General features: G+C 37.6%; 1 protein-coding gene across 1 annotated transcript in view; it reads left to right on the top strand.

The window, feature by feature from the left end:
* The window catches only part of LOC126195428 (Down syndrome cell adhesion molecule-like protein Dscam2), an 879,015-nt gene that overhangs the window by 379,110 nt on the left and 476,652 nt on the right, over positions 1–23,253 (top strand). Inside the window, exons 5-6 of the mRNA XM_049934039.1 lie at positions 5,352–5,519; positions 8,837–8,986. Of these exons, the coding sequence (XP_049789996.1) occupies positions 5,352–5,519; positions 8,837–8,986 (318 nt within the window). The remainder of the gene's footprint in view (positions 1–5,351; positions 5,520–8,836; positions 8,987–23,253) is intronic.

Raw genomic sequence — 23,253 nt, 5'->3', positions numbered from 1 at the left:
CACACACACACACACACACACACACACACACACATTAATAATATTCTTACCCTTAGATATTAGGCCTACTATTTTTCCTCCACACATTTTCATTGAATTTTTGGGGTTGACAATTGAGAGAAGTTAGTTACAATAAGAACAAAGAGGAGCTATCATGTGCATTTCTCTTAGTGAAGCCATTATCAAAACTAATTCTAATCATTGCAGTATTCCATCTGCATTGATATAATTAACTATATTGTTGTCTATGAAAACTTTCTACTGATTTTTGTCTGTCCTCTGTTGCTCTTATTCATTGTCAAATGAGATTTTTATTTAATAATCTGAAGAATTATTTTTTGTCACAGTTATGACATTGCATTGTTTTAATTCTGAGGTTGATGAGTTTGGGAGCATTTGTTGCAGATGAGCTGCCATACAGTTTCACGACAGGTGTGTATCTGTGTCTCAAAAACAATGTAGACAAGATGATTTCTTATCAACTATTTGAAAACAATGTTATCACACTCAGTACTTTCAGTGATACGTAAACACATCCATGGAAATTCATATTGGTGTATGAGGTGTGAAGAAATTGATTTAAGGGAGCAACAGAAACAGTACTCGGCTCCAGAGAGCAAAACTGTGCCGTGGATACTAATTATATTCAGATTTACGGATTACTCTGAAACATCGTGAAATGAAACCTCAAGGAATTTGAAAGAAAGGGAGGAGGAAAGCTTAGGCCCAAGAGGGCAGCAGATCAATAAAGCAAAGGAAACATCACATGCAACCATAGACTGAGACAGACATGTGTGTGCAACATTTAAATATAAATAAGAGTGTAGTTTCACAACGAAAACAATTGCAGAGAAATAAGCCAAGAGATGTGTAATGGTTGTATTTTGTCCTTTACCTTATTGAAGTATACAGTTATGGCTTTAAGTGCAAGCTTGTTAATGGTTTACCTTTTTCCAAGACCCTCCTCTGGGTTTTTTTAGTCTAACAGATTCTGAAGTGAGAAGTACTGTACCTAAGAGATAAGAGTCTTCTCTGATGATATCTACCAAACTGGTTCATTCTATTTATCTATTAAAACCTTCATTATTTGACAAACTTATGAAGTGGTTAAGACATGGGATTCATGTTCGGTAGCAATGGGATTCAGATTCCATCTGGTTATCCTGTTTTATTTATTTGCTTGGATAGGTTCGTTAGGAATTGATTGAGTACTCCACTTCTAGTCAGTTTGATGTTGACAGTACTCTAAAACCTTCCTTCTTTACCTGCACAAATACCTGTTGCAGAATATTTTAATGAACCATTCATACCATTTAGGATATAATTGATTTCAACATCAGATGAACTGACATGACTTACTGGCTGTTGTTATTCTTTATTCATGAACTGTAACAATCCCTGCAATAGCTTGAGCTCTCATTGTTTTATTATTGTCTCTCTTTTGAAGGGCACATCTATCAGTTATGTGGATAACTTGTGTAGAGACCTGCTAGCAGAATAGGAAAAGAAACCAAATGATACGTCAAAGGCCTTTCATCATTTGCTGAACTTCATATATCATCATTTCACATTTTATTAGCCATTTCTCAAGTGAATCCGCTATCTAAAGTATTCCAGAATTTTCTTAAAAGCATTGTAGTAAACAGGTTAATCAAAACTTGAAGTCCATCTTTGTATAAAGACTGATTTTAAAGCAAACCATTTTATAACATAAGTAACAAAAAAAGTTGTATAGGTACAGAAAATGGTGAAAATCTCCTATTTTGAAAACTAGAGTATTTAATTTTGATCTAAATGAAATAACAGCCCAACAGAAAACTGTTAAATGTGTAAAACTGTTAAAACTGTACGAGTAGAATCTGTAAATGTGCTAAGATTGTTGAAGTAATGTTTTCTTTAGAAACACAACAAAACCCAAAAGCGGCTGTTGTAAAACAGACAGGAAGTTTATAAACTAAGTTCACCAGAGACTGGACATTATTTGCGTGAGTGATTTTCCCTATACCTCTTCATGACCTCTCTTCCTTTTTTTGGTCGTATTAGGAGGACACTAATGTTAAGCGCCAGATAAAATTTTTCTCCTAAAAACCTAAAAATATCATCAAGATAAGGGATATTGTACTAAGAAATATGTATAACTACTGCATTAACACTTTTCTCTTCATTGATTACAATTTCTAGCATCTCCTTCCTTTAATGTTTGGTTACAAAATTGTTTACTCACTCCATTCCTTGAAAATCTACTTCTTTGGTTGTCAGACATTTTTGTGACATGTCATTGCTCTTTGGTTTGTTAATTGTTTCATGTGGTGATGCCTTGAAATCTTCCTATTTTTGCATTACATGCATTGCGTTCCAAGTAAGTATTTTATGTCTGTTTTCTAAGCTTTTTGTTTAGGTTCTGCTCTTGGTATAGGAATTTACAGTACTGAAAATTCAGGAGGCAATCAGTGTTTTCAGAATAGTGCTTGTTTGGTTCCAGATCTATTCTGGGAAGGATGATCATTTTAACCCTTCCCTATATAGTTTGTCATTTAGCTATGGCAGTATTTTTACAAACTTTCAGTTACTTCAGTCTATTCTTTAGGGAATGGCTTATTATACTATGAAATGCACACTCTCCACCCCCCCCCCGTCCCCCCCCCTCCCCCCCACACACACACACGCACACGCACACACGCGCGCGCACACACTGAGAGAGAAGGTTCCATCCTGCTCGTTTCACACAAAGTTAAAATTATTTCTTCACTTTCTTGCTGAGGCAACAGTAATATCAGATGTTTAGTTTAATGGGGGAAAGGGTAAGTGATTGCTTTCTATATATAATTGCAGTTGTTCAGCAGTTCTATGATACAGATGTAAACAAGGAATATGCAATACGGGGTAATTCTGCAGTGTTGAAATGCCAGGTGCCCTCCTTTGTAGCTGATTTTGTCAGTGTTGTGTCTTGGCATACTGATCAAGGAGACACATTCTATCCATCAGAAACAAATTACGGTAAATCTAAATTATGGCATATAATTTAAATGTCAAAGAGTCGGAACATCTTAACCCATGCATTCTCTTAGGAATATTTTAATTTTCAGTTGTTCAGCAGTTTTACCAGACTGAAGTTAACAACGAATATGTGATACGTGGAAATTCAGCAGTTTTGAAATGCAGTATTCCATCATTTGTTGCTGATTTTGTGACTGTGGTTTCCTGGCAAGATGATGTTGGTCATTCATACACATATGGTGACAACTCCTTTCTCAATGGTAACTGCCCTACTCAAACTTTCCAGCAGCTGACTCCTTCATGTAATCAGATCTTCTTTACAGATATCCATGGGAGGCCAAAAGTGTGATTTTAATATGTGAGTGTGTAATAGTGTATTTCAACAGACTCATCTTGTTAATTTGCATACTGTTTGATCGTCGTTGTAAAAGGTCTCTGTTATTACCTAAGCAGATTATCACTGCTCTGTAGAATTCTTAGACTGAAAACAGTGGGAACTATGAATCTTGCATAACTCATCTTCAGTGTCATATCAGCATGGCAGAATTGGTATCAAAATGTTAAAATCTCTGTCAGTCTGTTTTCTTTGTTCTAATTAAACGATCTGAGAAATTGCAGTTCACTACATGTGAATAGTAAAACTGGGAGCAATGAGTACGGAAAAGAACTACGCATGTGTAAGACAGAGATCGATGAAAGGTAACACAAATAAAATACATTTTGCAAATGCCAAATTAGGTGTTTTGCTGTTTCACCTGGCCATGATGGAAAGCCTCAATTGGAACTTATAACCCCTGAAGATAGATCTTACACTGTGAAATATTTGTAGGCAAATAAAAAACTGAAATGTTGATAGTTGATGGACTTTTATTCATAAAACATGTCCATCCATTGCCTCTGATTGCTATTTGCAACTTCCTGGCAGATTAAAACTATGTACCAGACAGAGGCTCGAACTCGGGACGTTTACCTTTTGTGGGGAAGTGCTCTACCATGGATTTGTTAAGGTGTGATGTGGTAGATTGCTTGAGGATAGATTTCCTCACTGTCAGCTGTAATGATAGGCATAAAAAATAGGGTTACCAGACAAGTGCTGCTTTTTAATAGGTGTGTTGCAACTACAGAGTTTTAATAACAAAAAAAGTTCAAGGATACAAGTTAGAGTGTGTGTTTGACTCAAGTGAAATTTCATTGAGTTTTCTTCTGTCTTCTAAAAGTATTTTAGGTTGTTGTCATTCCTTTGGAGCTTATCTCAATTTAGTTTATCTTGTACACTGTTTCAAGTAACACTGTTGGCATGTGTGTAAACTGTGTGCTCAATGATATGCGTATCACAAGTTGTATCTAAGTACCCACATGTGTAGTATGTATACTACATTTGGAGACTTTAGTGTAAAAGTGTCATCCAGAAAATTCATGTTTTTCAGATTTTTCATTTCACTTCCTGTAAAAGTTTGCCATGGCACAAGTTTCGACCATCTTTTCATTTTTTGAGGAGGTCATATGTCTTAATTGGAAATAAACGTCAATGTATGTACTTGCCTTAGCCTCTAAGTTTGATCCAGGCTTTAACTATATTCTTCTGGAAATTCTTCAGTTGTAAATCAGTACTACGAAGCAGAAGTCGTGTCAGAATATGTGATACGGGGAAACACTGCTGTTCTGAAATGCACCATTCCGTCATTTGTTGCTGACTTTGTCAAAGTTGAAGCCTGGGTTGGCAGTGATCGGTCTTTGTACCTTCCTTCCTCTGATTATGGTAATTACAGTGTATTTATAATTGATCAGTTAGTTTTGTGTCATTGTGCACATTTACAAATTTGATAGCTTTCATTTTGTTTAGCTATGACATTAATCTGATCAATTTTTCTTTTTGAAGGTTGAGCAGTATACGTTGCAGTCATTGCATGATACTTCAGGTGTGACCATTGGACTTCATCATTCTTGTAATTTTGTCCTTTTTTACAGTGGTTAATCAGTTTTATGAGGCTGAAATCATGACTGAATATGTAATTCGAGGCAATACGGCAATCCTTAAATGCAGCATACCTTCCTTTGTTGCTGATTTTGTTCAAGTTGAGTCATGGATATCTGATACGGGTGAAGTTTACTTTCCAGCTGAAAATCAATATGGTAAAAAAACCAATTCAGTATACTTCATGAAACCCTATATATAAAATAAGAGTACAAAATGTAAAGAGAAAACATGGCGTCAGTTACGTATTGTTTTTGTTGTGAACAGCAATGTTGGTGTTCCTTCATCTTTCTACTCTGCCAGCCGTGCTGCCGGTTACATTCTAAAATACATGATTTAGTACTTTGAGACTACTGTTAATTTCTGGACTTTTTTTCAGTTGTTTCACAGTACTACGTTACAGAGGCTGAAAATGAGTATGTGATCCGTGGTAACAGTGCTGTTATGAAATGCAAGATTCCTAGTTTCGTAGCAGATTTTGTGACTGTTGACTCATGGATTGCAGATGATGGAACAGTTCATACTCACAATACAGCTAATGACTATGGTAATAGATCAGGCTAACACATCATATCTGTTATAACAAATTAGTTGCTATTATTTTATAAGTTTAATGTTGTTTCTCTTGCATTGTTCAAGGATTTCCCTTTGTTTGGCGTTGCAGAATGTTCTGTAGGATTTCATGTGGAAAGGTTTAGGCCACGTACAGTACAGAAATTGTAAAATACACTAATGTCTACTTGGCTTAAAATTTCAGGATTCCTTTAAATGGAGGACTACTGTCATCTATAGAACTTGCCAAAAACTACTCTTAATGTCTACTATCATGCATCAACTGAGATGTGTTTTCTCATATGTTTTTCAGCTGAGAAGTAGCAAAAAGGCAGATACCCAGTGAGCCATGATAGCTTGCATATATAGTTGTTGAGCTGTTTTTTTTTATTTTTTATTTATTTTTTATTTGCACCTTGATGTCTACAGCTGTGAAGTAATGTTTTATGTGACATACTTAAATGCTTACAGTTGTTACACAGCCTTATGAAGCAGAAGCTGACAATGAATATGTCATTCGTGGAAACACTGCTGTAATGAAATGTGAAGTACCAAGTTTTGTTGCTGATTTTGTGTCTGTTGAAATGTGGATGGATAGCCATGGAAATACATACTACCCTGGCCCTGACTACGGTAATTGTTTCTTTGCTGTAGATATCACTAATGCGTCATGTATTACCTTATTACTGCAGTGGTTCACCAGTTCTACCAAAGCAGAGTGATTGATGAATTTGTACTTCGTGGTAATACTGCAACTTTGAAATGTCTGGTCCCTAGTTTTGTGGCTGATTTTGTGGAAGTTGTCGAGTGGGTCGCAGATGATGGCAGCAGATTCTCCATTTCTGCAGGCAACTCTTATGGTAATATACTAAAAATCCCATATAATAACTAACAACATAGAATTTTCCTTAGGGGAAGGAAAAAAAAAAAAAAAAGAAAAAACTGCTGGTGCACTTTCTGATGTTATTATTGTGTTTATCTTACTTCTGTACTTCACTCCTTTACAACAGTGGTTCTTCGTGGAGCACTGTTTTATTTGCAGTAGATTAGCTAATGTTTGGATTCATTTCAGGTGCTGTTTGCCCATTGGTGTCTAAGATGCATTGTGTACAGAGATGTGGCCATGAATGTTTTTAAATGGCTATTTTGCCTTATGTTTGCTCACTTCATTTACTTCAATTTTGTTACAGTGGTGAACCAGTATTATGAGGCACAGGTTTATGACGTCTTTGTCATTAAGGGTAATACTGCTGTGTTCAAGTGCAACATCCCATCATTTGTATCTGATTATGTCGAAATAATATCTTGGGAAGATACTCAGGGAACACGGTATCTTCCTCCCACTGATTATGGTATGGATGGGTTTCAATACAGATTTTAATGTATTATATTAAGAAGCTTACTCAGAATTGTACTTACAGAGTGACCACGTTATAAATGTCCACGAAAATGTGTCCATGAATCATAGGTATTTGAATCGAGCCTTCCAACTTTTCACAGTGTAAGCAGATCTTTTCCTAAAGTGATACCAAATTCTTTAATCCTTCTAGCAGCATTCAGCCTCTCATTAATGGCATGTAAGTTTGACATTTCCCACTTATTTTCAGTTGTGACTCAGCATTATGAAGTGAATGTAATGGATGAACATGTCTTGAGAGGAAATACAGCAATAATTAAGTGTCACATTCCAAGTTTTGTAGCTGATTACGTCTTTGTGTCATCATGGTTGGAGGATACTGGCAGAGAGATCTATATGGACAGCACAGACTATGGTACCAGCAGTGTAGTTATTTTGTTTTTACTTACAGGTTGACTAGCATTCTACGAAGGCCATGTTATCTTTACATAAATTTGAGTTTCATATGTCACTAAGAGAGATGGTATTTTCACACAGCAGTTCAGAACATTAAAGAATCTGAAAAAAAAGAGAAATTTCATACAACAGATTAAGCAGGCCCATCACCTTTCTTTTCTTAACTATGTTTCATTACCATCTCAAACTGAATGATCATTTCACATTTATTAAGGTAACTGATCTTTGGTACAAGAGGTTGAACGGCTGGAGATATACCATCTGTCTTCAGTGTGAGATCTGCAGTGCTTTGCCTTTGAATTGCGTGCAGGGCAGAATTCTTTTGGAGTTTTGAGAGTGATGAAATAACTGAAACTGTATTTGAGGCGAAAACTGGTTGAAAGTCTCTACCTTATAGAGCTGCAGTACTTCAGAGGCAGAGCAGCAAAATGCTCCACCTTTTTTAAAGACATTTTCACTTGTGTCTCAAAGTGCATACTTTTCTTTAATTTGTTGTAAGCTTATCTTTTTATTATTGTTTCATTAAAATTGCATGAATATTTTGTGAATTATATTAAGAAGATGCATGCATGAGCATTTATAATTTTTACGTGAATCAAGTGTAAATATTTGTATTATGTTGAGTAACAATAAAACTTTAATGCATGCATAATGGTTTGTCCTTGAATCAGTGTTCTTGTTAGTGCTGTTTTCTGTTTATTTCACTTAAACCATTCTCAATGTTCTCTTTTTTTGTATGTCATAACTATGCAGCATTAATTTTTGCAACAAATCCCCACTTGCATACATGTATGTTGGAAGACACATTTGATTCAAAATGTATGTGATAATTTACTATTTATTCTACTGATGGCTTGAATCTCGTATTTATTACTTAGCATAAATGAAGCTGAAACTGGTGTGTTGCAGACACTTTGAAAAAAGAGAACTGATGTGCTATAGGCCTATGGTACACGTTTGGTTTAAGTGAAAAAAAAATACATATAGTAATTTGATAAAAACACTCCAGTTCCCAAATAAAACACACACTTTTTTATTTTTTAATGGCATTTCTGTCTGGTAAACTGAAGTTTAGAAGGAAAAAATAGTTTTGAATCTTTATTTCAGTCTTATGTTAACCCAAATCATTGATAGTTGTTTCACCCAGTGAGTGCCAATATTTTGATATTACAACTTCATATTTAAAATGAAGAGAGGTACTGAATGGCTTTGTTATTTTGAAATTGAAAGTTCCTTCTGTTCATTGAACTGTATAGTTTTAATATTATGAATTTATATGCTCTTTGCAGTTAATGATGTAAACTTTAATGTACTATGAAGAAATTAAATAAAGTAATTGCTTATTCTCTGACTACAAGGTTGTCCTTAACACTTGGGCTAAGTGTGTGTAAAGGATTGAACATTCAATTAAAGTTAAAGCTATGTGCTCAGTTTTCTTTGGGAACTGGATGTTAAAAGTGTAATATTTTGAAATATAGAAGTTACAAACACATTTTCAGATGGAAAGTACATAGTTTTACCATCGGGTGAATTACATATCAGAGATGTAGGACCTGAAGATGGTTACAAATCATATCAGTGTCGTACAAAACACAGACTTAGTGGAGAAACACGACTAAGTGCAACAAAGGGCCGTCTTGTCATCACTGGTGAGTATCAGTTAAGCAATATCTTTTACAATCAACTGTTGCGAACATAGGGAGAGGTCTCGGAATTTGCGTATTTGGCCAATTGAATCTGTGAGCAGTTGTCTATTATACATATTCCTTTGGATTTATATAATTTTGTCATATTGCAAAAGAGGATTTGCTTTTGCTAGTAATTTTAGTGGAAGGTAGTTTCTAAGAGCCTATTGGAGTTTGAACAGAATCTGATTTTTTTTTTTTTTTTTTTAATTATCCAGCAAAGTATTATAATTGTCCTTAAACGCATTTGAATGAACGGTGGAGCCAACAATCTTTCCATTCTTCTCTCTATGTACCAACAGGAAGAGATAAGGTATCAAATACAGGTCATTGCAGTTGCTGACTTTAGTAAGGTGAGCAGGATGGGTCAGAGAGCAGGGGCATGGGGCAGGATGTAGGTTATTTAATCACTGTAACATGAGGTTAAATGGGCAGCCATTGAAAATTTAGTTGTTGCAAATTCCTCACAAAAATAACAGTATATCTACAAGAAGTGTACTACAATGCATATGTTATGTACTCTCCTGTACAGACCATTTCTGTTTTGCAGTCTTGGCAGTATTTAATATTTTAGTCTCTGAAACCCACACAGTCACTGCTGAACTGCTACCGTGACTCAGCAGTGAGCTTGAAAACTTATATATCGTTTTAGGATTGTAGGAGACCACTCACCAAAATCAGAAGAATTGAGTTGTCAACAGGCAAAATGCAAAAGAGAAATAACATTTGCAAGCTTTGTCGAGATAGGGTACAAATACATACATGAACACACACACACACACCCACACACACACACACACACACACACACACACACACACACACACACACACACACACTCTTACCTGTGCCCCTACATTATGCCAGCACAAAGCAAGGGCACAGGGGTGTGTGTGTGTGTATCACTTTGCTTTTGGTGAGTGGTCTTCTTTACTCCTAATTTATTTACATTCTACCAGAACTGTCCTACATATTTACATACTATTTTAATTTATTTTTGCACATTACCTAATGTTTTGATCCCTTATCTCTTTATCTATAGTAAGCAGACATAGGTCATTTGTTTTTAATTTGCTACAAAGTTTACTTGTAAGTAAATTTAGTTTTAATTAAACACAGAAAAAAGTAGAAGTAGAAATATCATCAATTTAATTCATGGCAACAGATCATTAAATACATACAAAACTTATAAAATGTTGTAGTTTTCTGAAACGTGTTTTTCTGTAATAAGATAATGAGGTTAGTAAATCTGAGAAGCTAGAATTGGTATGAAGTGCAGTTACGAATGCTGACATATGGGAAGGAAATGCCGTGAGAAGAAAGGAAAGATCAGTTATTTACTTCCTCTTTCTGCTCTCCTCTTCCAAATCACTTTTCTCTTACCTACTTCTTGCTGGTAGCTTTCTTTGTACCAAAAGGAAAACTATATAATGGTGAGACTTGATTACTGTGTGGTACTTATTTTCAGAAAGCAAAAGTCTTGCTGATAGGCACATATAGAAAAGTACGTGATCCTATCCTAGATTTTGGAATTATTAGTAAATTCCTCATTTAGGAGAGAGGGTAGGTTAAAAGGAAAGGCGGATTGCTTAGACCCCCTCCTTTTGTGTGCGTCTGTCACGTGTTGTTCCCTGTTTTACCATTTATAGTTTCATTTCTTCAATTTTCTCATTTACTAGAGAAAAGATTGGCAGGTTCCAAATAATAATGAACCTTATAATTTTTGTTTGTGTTTTTTGATCTACTGCCATTGGATAAGCAGATATTAATTTTATCTGAATGTGGTTATAGTTTCTGTCTGCACACTGAGTTTTACTTCCGTGTAATCATGGCATTAAAATAAACACTGAAAATTGCTGCAGCTATGTATTGAGCGGGGAAAATGTTTTCCTTTAATTTGAATTACTAGAATATGATGATAATTTGTTAGACTGTAGTATTTTCTGTTTAGCAAGAATTCCATAAAGGCAGCCTCTGACATTAAGAGCACTTCATGTTTTTGTTTGCAACTTTAACTCTCTCAAATATCAGTACTCGTGAGCAGTTGACATAATGATTGGTGAAAATGCTACAGCAAGTTGTTAGCATTCGTATATGAATATTTTAGAACAGTTTTCTAAGAAGTGAAATACAGTGGACCAGAAAAGAATTTTGTAGTAAGTCATAGCCAAATTGGTTGTTATTTGATCATGACTGATGATAAGTCATCAGATTCTTCTAAAAATAGTTACTACCACTCACAATTGAGTGATACATTACTTAACTTTTGCTTAATATGTTGACAAATTGTGATGGCTAGCAGTTACTAAAAAGTATTTATTAGTTTTTAAATAATTGTATAAATCTATACTTGAGCAACAGGAGGTATAAATATTCAGCTAATACATTTAAAGGATAAGAAAGTAACCCAAATAACTGTTTCACCAGTAAAGAGTCATATTTTTTGCAAAGTTTTTAATTATCACTCATATTCTATGTTTATGCATTGTGTCAGCTGTAGAGAGTATTTAGTGTTCTAAAGTGTTCAAAGTGTGGTGTTAATAACTTACTGTATGTGTTGGCCACATTATTTTCCAGCTGCTAATTGTTGGGGATTGTATGTAAATTTTATTAACTGATCACTTTAAATTTTACATTTCTGATCTTTGATTTGTAAAGTAACGTATAATGCATGACTACAAATAAATAACTGTGTTTGAAATAAGTTTGAAAATATTTTCAGAACAAATTTAAGTGCTTAAATATTTGTACTTGTTGCCTGAATGTTGGGATAGGGTACCCCTGTTTACAAATGGGCACTGTTGTCAGTTTTTTTTTTTTCCGTGTTCGAATAGATGGAAATGCTACAGAAAATTACCAGAAACATTTTTTATAGTCCAAATTTACCAACTCACTGTTTGTAAAATTATCCACTTTCCTCTTGCTCTTCTACTCCATTTGTGGAACACAGCACCAAAGGTAAGTGTGAAGTTTCCAAAAGCGATACACACTAGCAAATCTGGTTCTTTAATTGTATAAAGAGAAGTCATATATTAAGCATGTGTATAAATCGCAATCACAATCACAAATCCACAATTTTGGTTTGGCAATATTATTCAGTTTGTGGAGGATGAAAAGAAATTGTGGTCAAAAAGAAGACTTTTCTATTTTGCAGTTTTTTATTGTTTATTTACATCTTCAGTATGTTGGTACTGTTGTGATACCAAGGAGCTAATTAGTAATGAAGTTCTGGGTCATCCAAGTTTAGTAAAGGCAAAATTTTACAATAGATGAACAGTGGTCTTAAACTGTGAAAAATACAATAATATCTGTGATGATGTAGGCTTTATAAAGCTATGCTCAGAACTGCAGAAACATGGTAATAGACATGTACTTGCATTCCGAAATGAAAGTGCTACATTCTCTGATGACGACAGGCCGGAGCCAAAGTGTAATCCAAACAAGTTTCTCACTCTTGATACTGCGTACAGAGAATGTACCCAGGAACAAGTTATAAGGTTGGGGACAGAAAGCTCATCAGTTGTAAATTGGGCAACGTTTCATCTTAATGGGGGAAAGCTTCACACTAATGATAGGGAGGGGGGAGGTGACTACCTAGGGGACTAGAGGATATTTCGATTTATTTGAGGAACCTCCCACATGTTTTGGGTAGGATGTTCACAAGTTGGCTGTGAAGCATTAAAATATACTGATTGGACAGTTATTGAATTACAGTTCACTGATACAATTTATGACTGAAGAAGTTTAAATGCAGACCTCTTTACTAACTAGCTTATATACTGATCCAATGTGTTTTTGATTCATACCAAGTCACACTAAAGGATGAGATTGATGTTAAACAAATATTGTTATCCACAGAACTTAATAAACTGTGTCACTTCAGACAGATAGTTTTCTTAAACATTAACTATTCTGAGGCAGCAGTTCAGAAATGTTTCTTTTCCCTCTACTTTGGCCCCTTTTCATCATCAACAATAAATTGATTAAATATTGTTGTTTCATCACCATCATTATCATCATTATTGTCATCTTAGTTTTCTTCTAGTATGAATTTTCTTCTTATTGCCCATCTCTGAAGGAGCAGGCATTGTCCAATATTTAATCATACTGATTGACCATTTGTGGCAGTCCTATCACATTTAGTGTTGTTACTTTTTGTAGTTTCACCTATTCTCATCCCTGGTGTTTTATTTATGCTTCCCAGTTCTTTGATCCCTTGCAGTGTGAACTCTGAGGACTGAAGATCTTATTCATAATTGGATGGATTTCCAGCATGCTTGGTTAATAATGGGACAAAGTTCGCTGTTTTCTACATCAGAATTATTTATAATTATTGTGGTTCTGTCTGTCTCTCCCACAGAATAAAAATAAACACAGAAACTGTTCCATAAGTATCTTCCCATCGTTTTACATTTACTTAGAAATGTGAGCAAGTTTATCTGATACACTAAATTCATGTATGATATTACCTGTTATGAACTTCGGGTTGTTGTGTTAAATACTGAATTTGTTTCCCTTGATTAGTTAACATGACCAAACTACTTTAATTAACATGTTTAGTTGTGAGTGTTATTGGCTGGACTATTAATGAGTAACACGTGGAAATTTTGTGGTCAGTAAGAAGTGGTAAGGATTCGGTTTTTTTGAATGAAGATGCGGGATTTATTGGACACTGTTATAAATGGGTGTCAGTTACCGTGGTTTATTAGCAATTTACTTTTTGCTCAAACTGGCTTTGCTACAGAACATTTCTTTTTGTAATGGAAAATAATATTTGTTTCATACTCCTCAAAAACAGAAATATACAACAGTAATCCATAACACTAATATATTAACAAAAATAAAAAAAGAATGAAAATCACTTCCCTTTGTTCAACAGTGGCATTCTAACTCACTTATATGTTATTGAAGCATACACTGCAATGATTACATGGAGTTTATTATTGATGACAAAAATTTGTTTATTGTTTACATAAAGTTAGTAACTTTCAATGTCCCTGTATGTGTAGCACTATTGTTTTATGCATATGCTGGATATATATTACATCTATTGCTTGACGAAGATGGAAAAGTGACTTGAAGTTGGAAGAATTAGAGTGTGATCAAAGACAGTCATTTCATTCTTTATAGTTCGTAATGGAACACTGTTTATTTACAGTGTATTTTGAGATAAAATTGAAATGTGCTAATGGAGAATAAGTAGGAAGCAGGTATCCCTTTTTGTATTTCTTCTGGTAGAACCTGTTGGGAGCTCAGTTCCAAAATTTCCAACTACTGATGATGTAAGGGGATTCAAAGCCAGACTTGGGCACAACTGCACCCTGATGTGTCCAGCTCAGGGTTTCCCCGTCCCAGCATACAGGTAAGAGATCATAACTTGATTTAAGCTGTTGGGATTCTTTGCAGAGCCTGTAGGAGCTGCTGCCCCCAAGGTTCCATCTCTTACAAAAATATACACATCAGAAAAATTTGTTAGATCAGCATTTTCAATCTTGTGCCCAGCTCAAGGGTATCCACCACCTAGTTATAGGTAAGCACAGTAAACTGCATTTTAAGTGCTGTTCTCTTATATTCAGAGTTCTTATCGTATCTAATGTTCAGAGTATTTGAAAGGGGGAGAGAAGTGTTTAGAATTATTCATTGGGGATATTATACCTTCATTGGCGAGCTTGAAGAGTTTGAGACAGAATACAGGAATAGATCAAAACCAGAATCAGTTGTATATAATATATACAGCAATCATATTTTGAAAAGGATAGTTGCTACTCACCATATAGTGTATATGCTGAGTCGTAGATATGCACAACAGAAAGAATGTCAGAAAGTGAGGTTTGGCCAATAAGGCCTTCGTAGGAAGTAGACAAAACACACACACACTCACACTCACACAAATGTAGCTTACATGTGCATGACCGCAGTGTCTGGCTGCTGAGGCCAGACTGTGAGCAGCAGTGCGTGATGGGAGAAGCAACTGGGTGGTGGAGGTAAGGAGGAGACTGGGGCGGGGAGGGATAGCAGGGTGGAGTGGGGGATGGTAATGTGCTGCTTGTGGGACCAAACAAGGATGAGGTGGAGAGAGGGTGGGCCAGCTGTGTGCATTTGCATTAGATGGAGGGCAGGGGAAGGAAGGGCGGGGTTGTAGAAAATGAGAGACTTAAAAAGACAGTGGGTGCATTTGTGGAACAGAGGGCTGTGTAGTGCTGGAATGGGTGCAGGGAGGTGTCTAGATGGGTAAGGACAATGACTAATGAAGGTTGAGATCAGGAGGGTTATGGGAAAGTAGGATATATTGCAGAGAGAGTTCCCACTTATGCAATTCAGAAAAGAAGGTGTCGGTGGGAAGGATCCAAGTGACACGGGCTGTTAAGCAGTCATCGAAATGAAGAGGATTGTATCAGGGGGCGTGCTCAGTAACGGGGTGGTCCAACTGTTTCTTGGCCTCAGTTTGTCGTCGTCCATTTATGTCGACAGACAGCTTATTGGTTGTCATGCACGTGCAGAATGCAACTTGTAGATCACCCAACTGGTTTTGCAGGTAGCCCTGCCTTTAATGGGATAGGTGATGCTTGTGACTGGATGGGAGCAGTTGGTGATGGGAGGATGAATGAGACAGGTCTCAAGTATATGTCTATTACAGGTATATGAGCCATGGGACAAGGGGTTGGGAGAAGGGGTTGTGTAGGGATGGATGACGATATTGTGTAGTTTTGGTGGGGAGCGGAATACCACTGTGTGAGGGGTGAGAAGCACAGTGAGTAGGACTTTCCTCATTTCGTGGCACGACGAGAGATAGCGAAACCCTAGTGGAGAATGTGATTCAGTTGCTCCAGTCCTGGGTGGAACTGAGTTATGAGGGGAATGCTCTCCTCTGGCCGGATGGCGGGGCTTTGTGAGGTGGTGGGTGACTGGAGAGATAAGGCATGGGAGATCTGTTTTTTGTACAAGGTTGGGAGGTTAATTAACACCTGTGAAGGCCTCGGTAAGACTTTCAATATATTTCGAGGGGGACCACTCATCACTACAGATGCATCGGCCACCGGTGGCTAGGCTGTATGGAAGGGACTTCTTGGTATGGGGTAGTTGGCAGCTGTCAAGGAGGAGATATTGCTGTTGGTTGATAAGTTTGATATGGACAGAGGCACTGACATAGCCATCTGTGAGGTGGAGGTCAGCATTGAGGAAGGTCACTTGTTCCATTGAGTAGGACCAGCTGAAGTGAGTGGGGAAGAAGGTGTTCAGGTTCTGGAGGAAGATCATGTGGATGTCATCAATGAACCTGAACCGGGTTTAGGGCTGTGGGTGTTTATAAAGGATTCATCTAGATGGCCCATAAATAGGTTGGCATAGGATGGTCTCATTTGAGTGCCAGAGCCGTAAGCCAGATTTGTTTGTAGTTAATGTCTTCAATGGAGAATTAATTGTGGGTGAGGATGTAGTTGGTCATGGCGACTAGGAAGTAGATTGTAGGTTTTGTTCAGTAGAGATAAGGCCACGGGCATTGGGAATGTTAGCTTAAAGGGAGGTGGCATCAATACTGACGAGCTGGGCACTGTGTGGTAAAGGGGCAGGAACAGTGGAGGAAATGGTTGGTATCTTTTATACTGTAGCATTCGCTGCAGGTAATAGGTTGAAGGTGTTGGTATATGACAGCAGAGATCCTCTTAGTGGGGTCACAATAACCAGCCATAATGGGGCATCCTGGGTGACTGGGTTTATAGACTTTAGGAAGCATGTAGAAGGTAGGAGTGCAGGTAGGTAGTTGTAGGGGTGAGGAGAGAGATACACATTGGGGAGAGGTTCCGGGATGGGCCTAAGGATTTGAGGAGAGACTGTATTTTCTGTTGGGTTTTTGGAATGGGGCCACTTTGGCAGGGTTTGCAAGTGAATGTATCTGATAGCTGGCTGAGTTATTCTGCCACATAATCCTTGTAGTTAGAAACAACAGTGGTCTTAGCCTTTGTCGGCATGTAGGATTATCAGGTCAGAATCAGTTTGTGGGTGATGGATTGTGATTCTTTCTGCAGATGTAAGGTTAGTTTACATGTTGAGGGATTTGGGGAATAATGGTGAGGCAAGGTTCGAGGTTAAGAAATCCTGGAAAGTTAACAGGGGGTGATTTGTAGCCAGTGACGGCTTATTACGGTTGGAGGGACAGTCACCTGAGTCAGGCAGGGTTCAACATTGGTCATTGGTTGATTCTGATTGATAGACATTAATTACCCTCCCTACATTATACAAAAACAAATGTCCCTTGCCTTATCTCTCCAGCCACCCACCACCTTACAAAGTCCCATCATTTGCCCACAGAGGAGCATTCCCTTCTTGACTCAGTACCACCCAGGACTGAATCTACTGAATCACATTCTCTGCCAGGGTTTTGACTAACTCTTGTAGTGCCCTGAAATGAGGAATGTCCTACCCACTATCAGTCCCACCCCTCCCACAGTGGTATTATGCCACACAGCAAACCTATACAATATCATCATCGATCCCTATACAGCTCCTGCTTCCAATCCCTGTAATAGACCTAGATGCACATCCTGTCCCATACATCCTCCCACCACCGCCTGCTCCAGTCCAGTCACAAGCACTACCTATCCCATTAATGGCAGGGGTAACTGCAAATCCAGTCACGTGATCTACAAACTAAGTAACGATCACTGTGCTGCATTCTATGTGGGCATGGCAACCAACAAGCTGCCTGACCGCATGAATGGCCACCCACAAACTGTGGCCAAGAAACAGCTGGATTCATTTCAAACTCAATGCCTCATGAAGAGGGGGCTTGTGAACTATTAATGGTGATTCATCCTCACATTAAACTAGCTTGCCTCATTGGTGATGCCAGAGAGGGATGGTCTAGTGCTGGCTTGTAGTTTCACCCTTTTTCTTCTCATTCGTCACCATAAACAACAGTACAAACCTGACCCTGTTCTCTCTCTCTTATCTCTGTGTCACTCATTAGAGTCATCTATGTTAAATAGTAACACTTATGACAGAACATCCACTTCAGCCATGTGCACTTGACACTGTCATTAAATACTCAAAGTATGGGAATAGATCTTTTGGACCGATGAGCTATGGCAAATGTAGGAACTTCTGAGGATATTTTGCTGCTGGCGGCCTGAAACTGTCACATGTGGAGTAGATTCCTCTTAGACACATTGCTATTGGCAACGATTTTCCTGCTTATAGACTGCTGAAACATCTGACAGGTTTATCACACTTAAGAAGTTGAAGAGGGGCCAATTTGGATGTGTTGTAATTTTTTATGAGGGTACTTATGGAAGGCTTGCTGGATCTATTAAGGTCAAATAAGTTGCCACAGGTTCTGTCAATTTGCTCCATCTCATTCTGACAGCTGTATACTTCCTATATCATCATAAATATTATGAAAGGACAGATGACACAGTGATGCAATCCATGTTATCACTGATGATGATCAATTTCTTCACAGAGCATTTTGAGAACTGCAGTTCAGTTACTCATTTTGTTTCCTTCAGTGTATCACAACATTCTCTTGATATGGCCTCATAGTAAAATAGCACTGTAACAGCCAGTGGATTACTGCCACTGGTGTGCATTTCTATATTACGTGTGCTAATGAGATGGAAAGTAATATTAAGATATTTTTCTTGCATGTACTTGTTGAGCACAAGGCAAATTGATGTGGCAGTATCTGTGGTTTCCAAACTTTACACACTACCACTGAGAGCTGTGATAACTAAGTGAATGACATAAAACAAATAGATCTTAGACACATTATCAATGGTGAATCAATGTTTGGAGAATGGGCACAAAATAAATCTTGAAAAGGTGACACTTCTGACCCATGTGCCATCGTATTAAGATTTAATGATAAAATAGAGAGCTGAGGTTCATTTGCAGTGCATTAATTTTACGGAAAGAAGCATTACAATGTAGAACTGAATCGTGGATGTTGGACACCAAATGAAAGCAATAGAAGGATGTTCAGTGATTAGAAGAAAATAGGATTGGTAGTGTTGAAGGTGACACTGCTGCTTCTATTCATTGTGAACCCACAGTATTGTGCAAGTGACATGTACTGCCTGACTTCCCCTCCTTACTCATACATACGTTTGGCCCACCTGTGGAATGTTCTGGTGTTTGCTGCTCCTCCCTGAAAGAAAGATACTGTGTCATTAACTAACAGTTGATTGATAGCTTCTAGATGATGGTGGTGCTGACAGCTGTCAAAATTTTATTCCCTCAGGAACACAAATATGGCAGAGTAAGATTTCAAGAGGAAACATGTGAGGGTAGCGAGGTATGTTTTCTGCTGGTGTGCATGGAGATGGGACTGAGCATTGTTAATGTTAGAATGGCAAAGGGATTGCTTTCATATCACATAAAAATGTCTGGTTACCTATAGCATCTCCTTTGAAATTTGTAAATCCAGCTAAAGACTTTTAGCTATTTGCCCAATAATTTTACTGGAGTGAGTCAGTGAATCTTCCACAGACATAATAATAGTCTTATGACTCCCTGAGCTTGCACTATATCGACCCCACTGAGTACATCTGGCTTGCTTGCAAGTGAGCTCCACACAATTTTATGCATTTGCAACAAATCTCAATTGTTAATGAATGGCTGTTGAATGATCATGCATTGGCATTGCTCCCCATTATTTACAGTATGTTCCGAAGTCTGTCTCATAATTCTTACTAATTTCATCAGAGTAAAACTCAGTAAAGATGTGTCACCAATCCAGTTGCTCATCATTCTAGTTATTCATAACTATGACAGTCTCTGATTGTGCGATATTCAAGAGAACATCTGTTTGGCAAATTTGTAGTTTTGAGGCAGAGTAGGATTAACAGTGTCTGTTAACTTGGATGTGTCAACCAGTCACAATGAAGCTTGAGAGACTTAAGTGATTTGTAACAACTTCAAATATATTTTTAATTGTTAGCTGTATAATGATTTTTTATGAGTTATGTAGGGAACTCTGGGTGCATAGTCTGTTACTTTGTTCAAATAATTTGTTAATGGCAAAGTTGCAGAATTTAGCCACATTATGAATACCCTCACATTGCGATAGCTGTTGATTATAGGGATTACCTGTGAGTATCCTAACAACAAAAAACCTGCATTTGCTTTCCACTATATCTGGAGGCACCTAAGCAACAGATGGTGCAAATTGAGGAGTGTTACGGGCATATGGGACTGTTCAAAAAGTATCCAACTTTTGTATATAAAATCCATTTTTATTCAGATATACCATATTTACTCGAATCCAAGCCACACCTGAAAAATGAGACTCGGGGGTGGGGGGGGGGTGGGGGGGGGGGGGGACGAATCTAAGCCGCACCTGAAATTTGAAACTCGAAATTCAAGGGGAGAGAAAAGTTTTAGGCCCCACCTCCAAATCAAAACAAAGTTGGTCCATTGTAATATGAGACACAATTTAGGTTGAATGAATGTCAATACAGCTATAGTAGTTTGGTTCGAGTCGTAAGCGTAGCAGTTAAGCTTTACCATGTAGCCATTGCTGTGCGTCAGGTGCTCTGTCTGTATTTATACGGGTACCTTTCCTTTTTCACGTGCTTCATCTGGTTTGAACCAATTGCTTATTTTACTTTGATCTGATAAGTGCCGTTCTCTTTGTTATAGGTGTTTACGTCACTCTAAGCTGAAAATGCGTTATTGTTCTGTGTCATGCATTGTTTGTTGCATTCTGATAATGAGTGTTTACGGCCTGTCGCCGCTCGCGGCATGGCTTCCTTTTGTGCACGCTACCGCCGCTTACAGTTAAAAAAAAAAAAAAGAGAGAGAGGAATTGTCTCATTAGTGAAACAGTGGCAAGAGACTACTATTTGTTATTACTTACACTGCTGCTTTCTTTGATAAGGATCAACAAGAACCAAATAATATACTGCGTATGATAGAAGATGTTCTGAACGAGCGTTTAGCGAAAATTTTTCTCCATTTGAAAATCTTTGCAGACACCTCTTTAGTACATTACATTCTGCACAGAAATTAGAGTCATCTTAGATTTAAAAATCTAGTCAATTGCCGTGCTTCATTTCTGACTGTATCACTATTGGGCATAAGAATAATACGAATATAAACATGACATGATATGTATATTCTTCCGCGTTTGCTGTTGTCTCACTCTAGTTTCGTAGTTTATTAGGCAGACAGGATTTAAATGAGATAGCAGCAAACACGAAAGAATGCATGGCAAAATGTTTATAGTAGTATTATTCTTATAGTGAAGAGAATACTGCATGTGATTGACAATTAATAAAAGTTCCTCTTAGCAACCATCTCTTCTCACAGGTAGGGAAAAAATTCAGAACGTAGAATTGGCCATATTGACAAACATCCCAAACAGTCTCGCCAGTCGGATTTTCGTAGTACATTGAAATGCTGCTACATTCAAAGATGAACAATACGGAATTTGTATTTACTTCATTGGATAATGTATGAAAATGCAGTGGTTGACACTCGGGGCGGAGAAAAAAAAAACTTGTCTTCCACCTTTTTTTTTAAATTTATTTACTGACGCAGAGGTTATGGCGCCAGTATTTATCTTTGTGCCTGCAAAGCATGCCTGTGTAGCACTACATATATTCGACTGCAGAAGTTAGTTGTGGCAGCACCTACCAATAATTTTAAGAACTTCCACTTACTTTGCACTCAATTCTAAGCCACAGGCGGTTTTTTGGATTACAAAAACTGGAAAAAAATGCGGCTTAGATTCGAGTAAATACGGTAATTGTTTGACTCTAGTCACCTTCAAAGTAGTCCTCTTCAGGTTCTACACACCTCTCACAACACTGTTGACACTGCTGGAAGCACCACTGAAAATCATTTTTTGGTATGCTCTGCAGCTGCTACATCAAATTTTGCTTAATGTCTTCCCTGTACTGAAATCTGGCCCCTTTTTGGGGTCTTTTCACTTTAGGGAAAAGTCAGAAGTCATTCAGTGTTAGGTCAGTGGAAGGGGGGGCTGACAAACAACAGACATGTTGTGTTTGGCCAAAAAAAACTCTGAATGAGTTAAGAATGATGAGTGGATGTGTTATTGTGGTGGAGGTGCCAACTGCCCGCTGCCCACAAGTCTGGCTGTTTGCTTCTCACTGCTTTAAGAAGGCAATGCAGAACCTCTTGATTAAACCCCTTGTTGACATTAGTAACTTCCGGGGTGTACTCATGATGGACCGTGCTGGTGGAGTCTAAAAAGACAGTCAGCATGACTTTCGCATTTCTGCAGACCTGCCTCTTTGTTTTGGGTCTCAGGGATGATGAATGCTTCCATTTCAATGACTGGAACTTTGTTTCTGAGACATACCCATAAAACCAGAACTCATCACAAGTGGTCACTACGTTAAGAAAGTTGGGATTACTCTTTACAGTATCCGACATGGCCTGTGTGATCGCCAAACGAAGTTGCTTCTGCTCAGTTGTCAGCAACTTTGGCACAAATTTTGCTGAGATCCTACTGAGGTGCAAATGCCCATTACAATGGAATGAATGGATCCAGTGTTAATTTTGTCTGTAAGTTCTCTCATTGTGATTCATCTCTCCTGTGCCACCAGGCTCCTCAAGTGGTCAGTAATGACCTCATTAGTCGATGTTTAGGGCCTACCTGAACGTGCTTCACTCTTCACTGATAGTGGCCAGCTCTGAAGTGGTTGTACCACACCTTTACCTGTGTGGCACCCATTGCTTAATTCCCAAATACTAATCGAACCTTTCAGAGTGTTTCAACATGAGAATTGCTGAGCTTAAAACAAAATTTGATGCAGTGACATTGTTTTACTTTTTCTGTCATTTTGCCCACAGCACAAATTTCGACGACTCCCTCTTACATTTGTTCACTTGATAACAGATAGCTGGCACCTGGCTGTTTTTGCAGCCATGAAAACAGTCAGGTATGCACTCTGTGCATGCCTGCAAATGTGTTGAGTGCACACACATTGATACCATTGTTGATTTCTACAATAAAAAATAAGGTCAGATACTTTTTGAAAAGCCTTCATTTTTAACACTATATCAAAGTACAATATTATCAGAATGAGCCTCTACCATTAAGGTACAATGAGGGTGAAGTGAAGATTATCATTACACATATTTTCACAAATGCAGGCTGTATGGCGTATGTTACTTGAGAAGACAAGCACTACAACAACAGCAACATGAAATTTTAGGTTTGTAAGAAACTCATATTTATGCTGTTCTTATTGCTACCTCTTTGTTTCGTAA

This window comes from Schistocerca nitens, chromosome 7 (genome assembly GCF_023898315.1).
Source record: "Schistocerca nitens isolate TAMUIC-IGC-003100 chromosome 7, iqSchNite1.1, whole genome shotgun sequence".
Taxonomy (NCBI): Eukaryota; Metazoa; Arthropoda; class Insecta; order Orthoptera; family Acrididae; genus Schistocerca; species Schistocerca nitens.
Note: the sequence above shows the minus strand (reverse complement) of the source record. Positions and strands in the feature narration are given on the sequence as shown.